At 38.7% G+C, this 14,373-nt stretch overlaps 1 protein-coding gene across 5 annotated transcripts in view; it reads left to right on the forward strand.

The window, feature by feature from the left end:
* arl15a (ADP-ribosylation factor-like 15a) overlaps positions 1-14,373 on the forward strand; it is a 128,339-nt gene that overhangs the window by 34,062 nt on the left and 79,904 nt on the right. For 4 of the 5 annotated variants that reach the window (XM_016561085.1, XM_016561087.1, XM_016561088.1 and 1 more), the window contains 2 exons: positions 9,304-9,448; positions 11,897-11,956. In XM_016561085.1, the coding sequence (XP_016416571.1) occupies positions 9,304-9,448; positions 11,897-11,956 (205 nt within the window). The remainder of the gene's footprint in view (positions 1-9,303; positions 9,449-11,896; positions 11,957-14,373) is intronic. The other variant, XM_016561089.1, reaches the window with a different exon arrangement.

The raw sequence follows: 14,373 nt of genomic DNA on the forward strand, positions 1-14,373 counted from the left end.
ACGGACTTTTAAATTAAATGTTCCCTCCTGGTGGAATGACCTGCCCAACTCAATCCGAGCAGCTGAATCCTTTGCCATCTTCAAGAATCGGCTAAAAACACATCTCTTCCATCTTTATTTGACCCTCTAACTCTATCACTCTCTATTCTAATTCTATTCTTTAAAAAAAAACTTGTCCCTTTTAGACTTGCACTCTATTCATTTGCTGCTTGTTTTCTTTAAAAAAAAAAAAAAACACTTGCTTTCTATTCTTTTTCTATTCTATCTGTTTTCTTTTTCTTTTTTTATATTATTTAAAAAACACTTGCTATGTGTACTGCATTAAGCTAACTGAGACTTGTTATAGCACTTGTATATCATTGCTCTTTTGTTGATTTTGATTGCTTCCATTGTCCTCATTTGTTAGTCGCTTTGGATAAAAGCGTCTGCTAAATGACTAAATGTAAATGAGCTGTGAGCAACTCAACAGAACGCACATAGAGCAGAATATTGAGCAGAGCGTCATACCGCGCAGTGACGATGGCTAGAGAGAGAATGAAACCTGCGTGCTTATATCCCAAGTATTTTGACATATGTGTCTGTTCAAATGGAAGGAGATGTGAAAGAGGAATCAACCTAGTATTCACACGCTGTTTGAAACACATCTATGTGCACGCTTTAGGTGTGTTGCTACGTGTACTGCGCGTGAGTAACGAATCGAGTTTTCGCTTGTTCTTGCGCTGGAATGGTTAAAAATCGTTTGAATGTGTAAATTGGAGAATTAATATGTGATTCACGTGTGCTGAACGTATCACGGATCAACTGCGACCCCTAATATATCTATATGTGACAGCTCAGAACAATCATTAATTTATTTATTAAACATTTAATTTAAACACGAAATTGTCAAATTGCTACTGCATAGCAATCACATACAACAAACGGAAATACAGAATAAATAGAACAATTATTAACGCACAATAAATAACAGTGTCATATCAATACACATTTTTCCCAGAACATTATTGCGACCCAGTAGCAACTCTTCCACGGCCCGGTACTGGGTCGTGACCTGGTTGGGGACCTCTGATGTGGATTACAGGGATAGTTCACTTAAATGAAAATTCTGGCATTCACTCACCCTCATGTTTATTCAAACCTGTATGAATTTCTTCTGTGTAACCCTTTTTTTAGGATACATTTTTAAGAATGTACAGGTCATTTTTGTTGTGATTTTCTTATTTCATTTCCAGTGAATAGAACTTGAAGCTTCAGAAAGTACCCAAAAGAACTATAAACAATGCAATTCCATTAATGTATTTCTGATTTCATACAATCATTTGAAGTCATATGACAACTTTGTGTAATGATTACACCCCAATTTTTGTTGTTATTCACTGATAATCCTCCCCTCCAGTGAACTGTTAACCCTTGTGACCATGACACTGAAGTTGAACCTCAATAATTAGATCAGTTTGATTCATGAACAAAGGATTCACACTTGTTTTATAAAACAGAGATTCAGATTCTTTGAAAAGACTCCAAAAATCCTGATTCTCAATGCACCAAGGAGAGCCTAAATTTAGTTATTTTTTCCTCTTCGTAATGCACAAGTCATATGGACCGCTTTTTATACACAAAAGTCTCTTTCAAACCAAGCAGATTTCCCAGCTTTCAGACAACATTCCCCATCACAATTGCAAGGGCCCACTTTGATCAGTGTGTGAACTGTGCCGCTTGCCGCTTATTGCTATATCCAGATGGTCCCGGTGGGGGAACAAAACGTTCCCCTTGCCATAGGATCTCTCAGTAGGCCGTCTAGACCAGCCTGAGCCCAGACAGATACAGCCTCCCATCAAATTAGCGTTTGTCAGATTTATGGTAATGGTCCGCAACAGCCTTCCCGTCGGTGACATCAAGATTTACAGCTGCGCACCCCCCCCCATTCCTTTCTGGGGGTTTGTCACCTCCCCACACATTGGCCTTATGCAGACATAGGGGGCTACAACCCAAAGAAATGGCCCAGTAAAAAACAGCTTTCTGGTGAAGCTGAGCCACCCAAGGTAGGTCAGAACAATGGCTGCACAGGGTTTGATAATCCCCTATGATGAGGCTGAAGTGTGGTGCATGTGGAGCGCAGCTAGGGGGGACTGTCGTGGGCCGTGACAGTAGAGACTACCGCTCCATTGTCTGATGGTTTCTCCTGTTTTGGATAAAGGGCCACGGGGGCTAAGTTGAGGGGTTGAAGGGGAACTGAAGACGCCCATGTATGTAGGTTACTGGGGTTCTTTCATGTGGCCAACCACAAGTAACCTGATATCAGCAAGAGGATCACCTACTGGGAAATATTTTGCCCGTCCTCAGTCCAAATGTTTTCCACGGCTGTTTTTAACCTCTCTTGGAAGGCTTGTGTTAGGAACGGGTTTGACATTACTGATGGGATGTTTATTAGAGAAATAATTCGCAATCATCCAGCTCCATATTCTTATAAATCCAGCTGGTTGGGGTGATTATGTAACACAAATTTACTGTATTATGTTCTTTCTTTTCAAATATGTAATTGTTTAGGAACATTATGTTTTTAGTACAAAATTTGTGATGTAAGAAATGCACTTTAAGCAGAAAAAAATTCTGATTTTTGTCAGAGCATTTAAAATGGAAGGAATGTTGTTGTTTTTTTGTTTTTTTGACTAGAGTAAATTGATCTGGACACTGTGGACTCACAGTTACGCAGTTTCTTGAAGCATGCATGGTTTCAATGTGTACAGTTTACCATTATGAAAACATTGAGAAAGCGTCGCCACATCCTTAACCCTTCATGTTGGCAAGATGTGCAATTCATAACAACATTAATGACATAAAATATGGTCAGTTTGTGATGGGTAACAGCAGGGCTTGTCAGGGACAAGTACATACAGTGATAGCTAGGGGGAGTTGTAGCCCTGCATAGTGAACATTGGTAAAGTGGCTCTTGAAGTGTGGAGGATCTTCACTGGCACAGATTGCAGGTACAAAAATACACATTGTCAGGCTAACATGCTGCAAAGTAGTACAGAAGACCATGTCAACAAAAATTATGAATTCTTATTCTACTCAGAAAAATGTGCAAAACATTATACATTATTGGGGGCAGCAGCTTGGAGCAGCAGTCTCTGGAGCTTTACCCTTAAAGGGACAACTTTGTACCATGTCTACCCCTAAAAGGTTTATATGTATGCACTCCTAAGTACTACTACTATGCATCTTGTATGGATAAATGAGGTACTAAGTTGTCCCAGTGACAGGCTTGTGTACCCCTAAAGATACCAGCTTACCAATTTTGCGCATTCTTTTTTTTTGGAAGTTGGGGAATATATGTGCGCAAAGATTTGAGGAAAGAAAGTGTTAAACTCAAATGCTTCATTAGGGTTTTTTTCAATGTAGCGCAACTTTCAGGAAGTATGAAAGTTAACTGTTTTCATACTTTGGATACACCACATTCTGTAATATGGGAAACATTTTGTCTGTTTTTATTTTAAGTAGCGTAGTGAAATTGAAACTCATTGAGCTTCAAAAGTAGTTTCTTTCCAGATTTACACAACACACACTGCAGTAACCAGCCTGTGGTTGGTATGGCGACAGCAAGGTATGGTGTGGGCACAACAGTCTCGCTGGCATTTATTTTTCACCTCCCTCCATATGTGGCATGCCACTATACTGGCACAAACTCCCGCTCCATCACAGTCCGTATAACCGCTCCCCCCGGCCCTACGCTTGCCAACCCACCGTAAGCCACAAACATCAACATGAAGAGAAAAAAAGATGAATGAAGGTAAACCCCCCTCCAATCACCCCAGACTGCCATGGACTCTCACTATGAGCTGGAGTGTAGTCAGAGCCGTGTTATGACTGGTGTGTTTTACACTGCAGCTCCATCTGGACATCCATATAAAGCACTGTCAATTCAAAGGTCACCTCTGAGCCCTGCAGACAAGTGTTGCTAGCGGGTGTCTGGGCAGGCAAGGGTCGCCGGCTGGGATGATAGTGAGGTCTGTTTGGGAATGCCAGGCTCAGACTGGTCTGCCTGGGTCTGTGTCTGCGTCTGGTGTCGCTCCCGACCGCCCTCCCCCACTCGCAAGCTCATTGGCCCTTACTGTAGTCTGTTTTGGACACAATAAAAACAAACCTCACTGACCCCAAAACGCCCTGGAAAGGCATCAATGTTGTAATTACTGCAGTAAAAGGTACTGATGTTGGAATAACTAGATTATGTGAATGTTTAAAAAATATTTCTGCATGCTGAAGTCTGGGAGACCCCAAGACCCTTGTAATGACTTCTTTACATTCTTTCAGATTCATACTTTTTAATGATCTTATGAGAATTGATTATAAACTAAATTTTAACCTGGTAATTCCTTCATAAAATGTTACATTAATTGTGTTTGTGGTCTAAATATGAATCAGGAATAAATGCAATAGGCTAAATGCTAAGATTTTCTTTTTGGTTTACATATTGTGGTAGTACATCCTGCCAGTTGTTTAGTCAAAAACATGTAAAATGTGAAGGGAATAATAAGAAAATTTTATATATACATAAAAACCATCAGGGTCTCTTATATGGAATTCCTTTATCAAGTAAAATGTAAAAGTGGTAATTGTGACAGTTTAAAAATATACAGTTGCAATTACGAGAAGTAGAGTAGCAATTATGAGAAAATCAATTCTGAGATACATTCACCATTACGAGAAATAGTTATTTTTGAGAGAGAAAGTCAAAATTACTAGTTGTCACAATAATATGATATAGCAGCAGTAACGAAAAACAGATAGCTTTGAGATATAAAATCACAATTACAAGATAGCGGTAAAAACAAGAAATAAAATCAGTAAACAAGTCATTCTCCAGATGTCATGAGGGTTGTGCTGTTGGTATTGCTTTTTAGTTGCCAAGTTATTACACATCATGCTATATTGCATTTAGCACATTTTGCATAATAAGGCTGCTTTTAGATGGTGAAATATGATGTCCTGAAGTGAATGTGGACCTGCGCTAATTTTACGGCAATATTTTCCACTCTGCAGTGCTATTTTTGTCAGATGTTGTTCATTATGGACTTGTTTCGGCATGACCTGGAGCTGTTTGGCGCTTTGCTGTGATTGATTACAGTGAGGCATTTTTTTATATTTGTTGGTCATTGCTGGCACAATTTTGGCTAATAATTTTCCAATGTGCTGTTATATCTAGTGTAGGTTACTTCCACACCCTGAATTAATAGCAAGATGGAATACGCTGATCAGGCAAAGAAGGGCTTACTTCAGCGTGCCATCTATTGAATGCAGAAGATGATCTATGTCTTCACTTCCAGAGACACACCCTCCCGATCAGTGAAAGATGAACCTGATGCATGTGGCTTTGGAAAGGAGATTCATGTTGGCTCAGGTTTGTGCTGAATTCAGAACCTCAGCCCAAATTACATTCTCCATTCACCGCAAAAGATGTGAGGCATTACTGCTGGTAGTACTAGTTACTGACATCCTCACCATTAACAAACAAGTCAGATGGATTTCATTCAGTGCAGAACTCACAATGATAGGAAATGTGAAACTTGTGCGGTCTACATTTGTACTGTAGTCGATAGCTTTATGATACCGATAAGCAGATAATTATTTTCATGTATACTGACACTGCTAAAAGCCTGATATTGAAATTCAATATTCTGTTTTGTCTAAATAAAATTGTTAATTGCTACAAGTGAATTAGAACATTATAATGTACAGTCTTAAAAAAATAACAGTATGAGGCTAAGTAAATAACAGAATTGTCATTTCTTTTTTGAGGTGCAGGAATGCAGAAATCCTTTGAGGTGCCAAACAGTGTCACTGTCAAAGCCATGGCGATGGGCGATGCACAGAGGTGCAGGTGGGGCAAACAGGATGGCATCACTGCCTGACGCTTCAATGGCAGACGTCTGCTCCGTCTCCACACTCTCAGGGCAAATGAGTGAAATGTGAGCCCTGTCTGTCTGTGTGGTGCTTCCCTTGCTCTCGCCCCCTCATTTATTGGCTCTAAAAATACAAAGCTGTCATTTAAAATAGAGCAGACAAGTGAGCAACGGCTGGCCATTGCCCCCCCCCAACCAATAGTATCTCCATACAATATGTGTCTGTAAGAATTAAGCATTTGGCCAATAACCCCGCAGAGCGATCTCTGTTGTCACTGCTGTTCACTCTGCTCCAGAGCGGCAGAGTGCAGAGCGTGTTACTTTTCTCATGATGGAAGTCAGAAGACTGTTTTTCTTTATTGCAGGGAGCAGACAGGGTCCCCTTCACTCAGCCGAGGGGTCTATTCAGGAGAAGTTGGCAGGCGGGGAGTTGTTTTTGCAGTGGCGTATTGTTCTGTGTTGCTTCCATAAGGGCTGAAGATTCAATATTGTGGTAATGCTGAGTGGATTTGGCCCAGCTGTGTTCTCCTGTCTGCCATGCTGGATTCTAGTGCTGTCGTATCTTTGTTTTGGTGCCAGGGCCTGGATCTCAGCCAGACCGTTTAATTACATCAGCCGTTTGATGTCTTGACATCTTTTTTTAAATAGAAAGCTGGGTGGGATAAGGGGGCCTGAGAGTTTTTTGTGTGTAGCTTTTAGCAAAACATTTCATCTGAAAATGTGCTGCTGCCGTGTCACAGCTGCTGTCAGTCTGGAATATTTATACCTTCAAACATCTTCATTTTCATAAAAAGCAGTTCATCAGCTTTTACAACTGCCCCAACATCAGTGAGGTAATGTCTCGAGGCTCTCGAACAATTAAAACGCGTCCAATATGACGCGAGCCAAAAGAATCAATCAAGAGTGAGCATTTCTTGACATATAGAAACCCGTTTTGTTAGCAGTGTCTCCGTTTCAACCTGCCTCACTGGCATGAGAAAAATCCTGACCAAACAGTTGTTTGAAATGGCACTTCTCGGACACCTGGGAAATCCTTCATTTTGCTCTCCTGCAGCAATATGGGGCGCTGAAGTGTGTGGCCCTGTGCTCCTGTGGGAGCCCTGATGGGCCGTGGGGTCAAAGCTCCAGGATGTGCCTTCAGCAACTGATGTAAATTTATCATCCTATCTGAGCACTGAAAGTGAAGGTGGGGTGAATAGGGTAAATTCATCAGCCTCTTACAGAACCAGATGTCCAGGTTGCTGTGTGACAAAGCAGAAGCATGTGCGGCCGAACAGCTACGTAGGACGGCCTCTGTGGCTGTTCCTATGAAGGGCCTGTGAAAGCCATTTAGGCTTTTAGTGATGGAAGAACACCAGAGCAAATGACACATTTGTTTGCCTACAAGCCTTTGCCGTCCCTATTAGGATTCAGGAAGAATTACATAATACATGAGTGAGCTGTAATGTTAGAAGATGGGCCTCTGAGGCAGATTTTAGATGTTTGACCAACAACACTTCTGCTGTGACAAACTCATACACCAAAATATGTATATTTTTTCAGATATTTTTAAGTATATTCCAGAATATCCCAAAATTGCCAAAAATATAGCTTTTATAGATTATAAAAGTAAATTTACATAAATCTGTTTTCTGATCATTTTGATTATAAGTTATATTTCCTCATTTTTCTTTTATATACTTCCAATCCAAATACATTTAGATTGTCCCAAATACATTTTAAATGTATTTTAAGATTGGACATGTATTTTAGTGCCACTTGAATTACAATATGAAGTGCAGTATTTTGTGATTTATGTTTAAAGGAAATCTATTTCAATACAAATATATTTACTTAATCCACACTGTTTACAAAATATATTCAGCATATATGTAAAATATATTTGGTCGGATATAATTTTGCCTAATGGGAATGCATAAAATGTACATTCACATTCCAAGTGAACATTCTTCTGACGTAATATTTGTCTATTTTAGAAACAAACTGCTCTTTATATAGAGACCACGGCGTGTATGTTTCCATGTGAAATTAAATAATCCAGAGGTGAAGGGCAGAATCAAGCTCTGCCTGGCCCAGACTAGTTCTGTCCTGCTAATAAAAGATATCTCTTTTTAGTTCTGTATACTGATCTCTCCACACCGGCTTAAACCATCCCATTCACGGTTCACACTGCATTTGCCTTCTAATGTCTCCCAGCAGGCCTCCAGTCAAAGACAGTGATTCATAAAGTGACAGGTCTGTCTGCTGCCATGAGGACACAAGCTCTCAGAATCCTGCCTCTCTCTCTTTTCCACACCCTCCCCCCTAAACAGACACAGACTGGGTTAGACTGTCTGGTAACAGTCTATTTTACATGTTAGGGCAAGCAAATCCCCTAATATCAAGCAATAGGAAAGGATGTCTCAGCCACATTAGTGCAGGAGAGGCAGTAAATAAATCATCTTGTTTGTTTAGATGCACAAACTCAAACCAGTTATGCTTAATAACCTTCATACAACCTGTAAGGGCTTGTAAACACCATAAACATTATTATTTTATCAGGTAAAGGTCATCAATAATTTAAGCAAAACTCAATTGGCTATCTGAGCTTTTTGTCCGTTACCCCAATTTTGCTCCATATGTAAACACCTTTTCCACTATTCTAGTGGCTTATTCAGTGTGATCCCCAGATGATTTAGAATTTTTTAAAATTTTATTCAATTCTCGTATTTCATCTCAAGCATGTTTTTCACTGATACTGTTGTCTCCTTGTTAAACAAGTATACACTCACTTTTGAAACAGCAGAATTGTTCATTGAGGTGGAAATGACTTGATAACTGGTACAGTTAAAAGTTTGATTGATGTTGATGTTATTTTTACACAAAATATATATATATTGTTTTCACATTTTATATTTAAAGATTGAAAGTAAGGGTAAGCTACAAGAGTAAAACAATTTTCACAAAAAAATAATAAAAAAAAAAGCAGCAAAAGTTTCCAACAACGTTTTAATGTGATCTTCATATAACAAAACAGTTTTAATAAAAATGCACTCTGGGACATAAAAGTGGCCAAAGTTGAAGGAACACTCGTAAACGCGGTCACTGAGAAAGCAGCTGTGTGGTGAATTTCGTGTCCCATTTTGTCAATGAAGTCATTTCATTGTGAGTTCAGGAGTTCTCCTCCATATGTGTTGCTTTCAGATCACCACATTAGTTTATCGGCATCAGCCAGATGTCTTTCTTTGGAACTTCATTAGCATTTGTCAGCTCATGCTCCTCAGTTTATTTTCAGACTGTCTCCTTTGGCAAACATACGCTTAAATTGTTCATTTTAGCCTTATCAGCATGTAAGTGAAAAGTGAACCACTCATAGTCACTAACCATGTTTGTCTTTTCTGTGTTTTTTAAAAATTATTATTAGTGTCTCCAGAAGTTGTGCTGTAAGGCCCCTCCTCCACCTAGACCGGAGTATGATGTTATGTGCATTGGACTGAGCGGTGCCGGCAAGACCAGTCTGCTATCTCGCTTGTGCAATGAGATCAGTGATGGCACGGTACCAACCACAGGTAATATAACATTTCTCCGCAGCTTTATACTGCAGCATTTTTTCAACCAGCAAGACATGCTTTTTAATGGGACAAAAATGAGAAACAAATCACATATTTAGCCCTGACTCCTAAAAAGACTTAATCAAAGCATTTACAAGTAATAAAAACCCCAGCTCCCGTTTCGCAAACAAATGTGACAAGTCATTCCAACAAATCGACTTAGCACACTATTTTTGCAGTGCGTTTGCCTAAACCGCCACACTTGTACTCGGTACATATATCATATCTCCGGCACTACACTTTCCCAGCGCTCTGGAACGTCTGCAAAATCTCTTCATTGTCACCATGTGCTTTTCAGCCTCTCCGAGTACTGAAAGCTGTTTAACGTTATTGCTGCAGGTTACCTCAGAGCCTCCTTTTAAACACTACGCTACTTTACCAAAGAAAGAGTGCACTTGCGGTTGAGGTCCTTGGGCATATATGTCTTTTTTGAGAACATCTGGGTTTTGTCACACAGACTTTCTTCCTTGTGACAAGAGTGTTGATTTAATTAAAGCTCTTGGTGACAGGCTGGTGTATTCATGATTATCTTCACCTCTCAAGATGGACGACATCACTTCTGTTTTTACTAACAACACAAATGGTTCTTTTCACAAGAGAAGACACAATTGTGTCAGGCTTTCTTCGGCACATCTCAACAATCGGAGTGTGATGTATACAGCATGCTAGACAATACACAAACCCGGAATGTGCATCCAATGATGATCGACCTTTGTCTTTGGTGCGAACACCTGTCTTGAGCTGTCTAGTGAAGCAGTAATTACAAAAGCGAAGTGTTATTTGGCAGCCTGTTGTGGAAATATGGTTAGATTAAGTTGACAGAGTCACTAGTCTGCAAAAACAGGCCTAGATGGAGCTTCTCACCTGCTCATGACATATTTACTCTCACCTGTGGAGCATTTGATGAAACTTGCCTTATGAACATGAAGCTTTGAATTAATGTGGGCTTCGAAGGTTCAGTCACACATTTTTTTTCAGTTGTGTTAATCAGTACCAAATGGCTGCCCTGTTTGCCTCTGCACGCATTGGTGAGACACTAAACACAAAAAACGATCACTTTGACATGACATCTGTTGTGTTAATGTCAGTCAGAAACCTCATGCCCATTGCCCAAGCATAGACTGTAAAAAAACATGGACGTAGTGTAGGGCTGTGCGATATGGACAAAAAAAACCTATCGCGATTTCTTTGATCAATATTGCGATTGCGATTTTAATCCGTTCATCAATACTGTGCCAGCCTGGAGTTATACGGTATTCTTCCTTTGTTTTACTGTCCATTAAAGTCTGCCGCATTTAAATTACGGTGTGACTTGTGTACTTTCATACGTACATCTCTTGCCACTTCATTAGACAAACAAATTAGATAGATCGCGATCTAACAAACTGTTCCATATAACAAAGCACTGTAAACAAGCAATGACCAGATAACTTGGCAATAATAATTAATTATAAATAATTGTTAAAGGTTTTTTTATTTTCCTTTTTATAATGCAGATTATTCACTCCGTGCCAGCTGTCAGTCTAGGGCTGCCCACTACTGCACGTGTGAGGACTCAAATGCCGTGACAGTGTATCACACATAAAATCAATAACTGTTCGCAATTAAATCCTTTTCCTACCTTTTCTTGTAACTCGATAAAATCCATTGCAATAAACGCCATCGGAGATGTTTAATTCACAATCATTCTGAGCATTATTCCTGCTGCCGTTCACATCAATCCACAAGTCGTTCTTATAGGTTAAGCTATTTTAATTCAGTTTGATGTAAAAACAATAGGCTAAGTATGTCTTGCATCCTTTAATGTTAGCGAACATTGCAAATAAATTGGTTGCAAAACGGTATCCACTCACGTTTAACTTTTTGTCTGGTTGATATGGTCAGAAAAAAAAATTTAATAATTTTTTTCTCGCAATTGCGAGTTTGTATCTCGCAATTCTGACTTTTTTTTCTCATATAAAAACTTATAAAGTCTTTATAAAGTCTTATAAAGTACAGTTCTGAGGAGAAAAAATATTTTTCTTAGAATTGCGAGCTTATAACTCAGAATTCTGACTTAACTCGCAATTGCGAGTTTGTCACACAATTCTGACTTAATTTCTCAGAATTGCCAGTTTATATCTCGCAATTCTGACTTAATTTCTCAGGATGTAAAGTCTAAATTGCGAGAAAAAAAGTCAGAATTGTGAGATAAATAGTCGCAATTACCTTTTTAATTTTGTATTCAGTGGCGGAAACAGGCTTCCATAGAAACCACTCAAATACATGTCTAGATTTAGTCCCATGTCATTATTAATGCAACCTCATATCATTTGAAACTTAGATTCTTGGATTTTTTTTCTTTTTGCTATAAAGTAATATAATTCATAAGTTTATGAAATTTAACATGAGCGTTTTCTTCCACAGGTTTCAGCATCAAGGCAGTGCCATTCGAAAATGTGATACTGAATGTGAAGGAACTAGGAGGTACTGTAATAAGAACAGACTTTGATTCATCATCTCTTCTCCAAGCACTAGAGAGAAGACTGTTGCCATGCTAATCCAGTTGTCTCTGGGACAGATCTCTTAGTTTAGCTACCTGAACTCTAAGAAGAGGCGCTTACCTCAGTGTCTCGTACTTCCAAGTAAAACCACAGCTGCACAGAGGGTTTAAAGAGTAAGCCATTACAACTCAGTCAGGTTTAGTAGGCGTTTGCTAAGCAAATAATTATTGTCTCTTTTGGCAGAAGGGCTTTCAAACAGGGAAAGCCGGGAAATAAGTTGATGCCTGTGACAGCCACACAGTCTGCAGTTTTCTGTTTGTGGCATTCATAGAATAAACAAATGTGGTTTGACCAACTAGCATATTTTGTGGTGTCACACTGCAAAATAATCCTATTCTTGTTCAGTGTTTTGTCTAGTTTTATTAAAATATCAAAAAATATGTTGAATTGTTTAAGTTTTATTTCTTTATTTTTAGCACTTTGTTTTTTTTCTTTGTTTTTTTTAAGCATAAACCCCACAAAATTATATATTCATACTTTAAAAAAGAAGAAGAAAATATGCTGGGAGTAAAAAAATTAATTTTGAAAAAGTTAGTTCAAGGTACATTGACAAAAAAAGTTTTCAAGTTATCATGAAATGGAAATTCCCTCTGTCTATCCTGTCTATTGATCTTATTGTGAACTCTTTTTTTCTGACCTCGTAATTTTTAATCCGTTTCAGAAATTTTCTCAAATCATAAGCAACTTAAGCCCAAACTTGCATTCATCTGCCTCCATTATTAAGTGCAACACCCACATTTAAACATCCAGTCAACAACCAGTGAGCAGAACTGCAGAACTTTTTATTTTGTTAATAATCTGTTACACTCAAATGTACATCACAGTACAGAAGAAAAGATCTGTTGCTTCTTCCATTTCATCGTTTTTGTTGTTGTTGTTGTTGTTGAATTTCTTGCTGAACAGGCCATTTAATCTTTTTTCCAAGTATGAAACATTTAAATCAAAGAATGGTCAGAAAATATATTTTAAGGTATCTTTATTTATTGGAAATACTCATTTTATTAAATGCACAATACAGCATATTCTTCTGTCAGAATTACATAGCTTGTCTTGTCTGCATTTGCATTTTTTTTAAACAAGAGAAGAATACTCAATAAGAAAATTATGTATAGTATAGTTGCAGAAGGTGGCTTAATTTAGGGTGTTTCACTCTTTCACCTCGTTAGAAGACCATAAACACATTGCATATCAGACATTGTTTCGGAGTTGATTTTACCTTGTTAGCAATGTGAATTGAATATTTGAATTATAAATCAAAATTTCAGCCTCTTTTAACCCCTCCGTTTTACATATATAACTAATCTGACAGGACAGTTCATTTGGGCTGGATATGAGGCCACAGGTACGATGTTGGAAGATGCTTGTTGTTGTAGGACTGCTGAACAGAAAGAGGTCTGTGGAGAGGGAAATAAATCAGAGCCTGACTCTGTTTATGAGAATGTTAGGGGAGCCGCTCTTTGAAGTGATTTATGTGTTTTGTGGGACGCGGGGGACATTACAGGTGCACTCTGTATCATGACAAGTGGCCCTACCAGCGCAACAGAATCAAGAGCCCACTTAAAGAAAAACAACAGGGATAGAGAACACAGTAAACCAAGGGGAGGCCTGACTAAATCTGAAATGCATATGGAGGGCCGTGAAATGAAGCTTCTCCAGTAGTTGAGGTCAGAGCCTCCAGGGATGTTTTTAATGGATTGCGGCCTCCAGTGTTTTTTAAGATGAGGCTGATGTATCACCTGGAGCAGGACACATCTGCTCTGACTGAAAGTTTGCAGAGTACCTGAAAGGGAAAGCAGATATAAAAGATGTGTTGTGCATGGGTTTTCATGCTGCCCCATATTAACTGCCTTACTTTGGTCATGGATGCATATAACCTATTGAGATGTCTCCACTCTTGGTGAAACTATATTATTCCTCTGTTGTGCATCTAGATCAGTGGTTCTTAATCTTAACTCGTATTCCCAAAATATTTCAGATGTGATTTTTGATAAAGCTTATTTTCAGACGTATTTTGGGGATATTGGTATACAGTAGTCAACATTTGAAGTGGATCAAAACCTTTCAACAAAGTTAACCTAAAACCAAAATGCGTTCTTGTCTAAGGACAACTTTGATTAACTTTACTTAGGACAACTTTTGATCCATTTCAAATGTTGACCACTATATTTAAAGGGGTCATATGATGCGATTTCAATTTTTCCTTTCTCTTTGGAGTGTTACAATCTCTTGGTGCATAAAGAAGATCTGTAAAAAAACTTTTATTCTCGCTGTAGTATTGTTGTTGCTGCCGCCATGTCGTGAAGGCGCTGTGTGTTTCGTTGTGAAAGCGAAACTACTTTG

This window comes from Sinocyclocheilus rhinocerous, unplaced genomic scaffold, assembly GCF_001515625.1.
Source record: "Sinocyclocheilus rhinocerous isolate Xijiao unplaced genomic scaffold, SAMN03320098_v1.1 scaffold468, whole genome shotgun sequence".
In the NCBI taxonomy this organism is placed as follows: Eukaryota; Metazoa; Chordata; class Actinopteri; order Cypriniformes; family Cyprinidae; genus Sinocyclocheilus; species Sinocyclocheilus rhinocerous.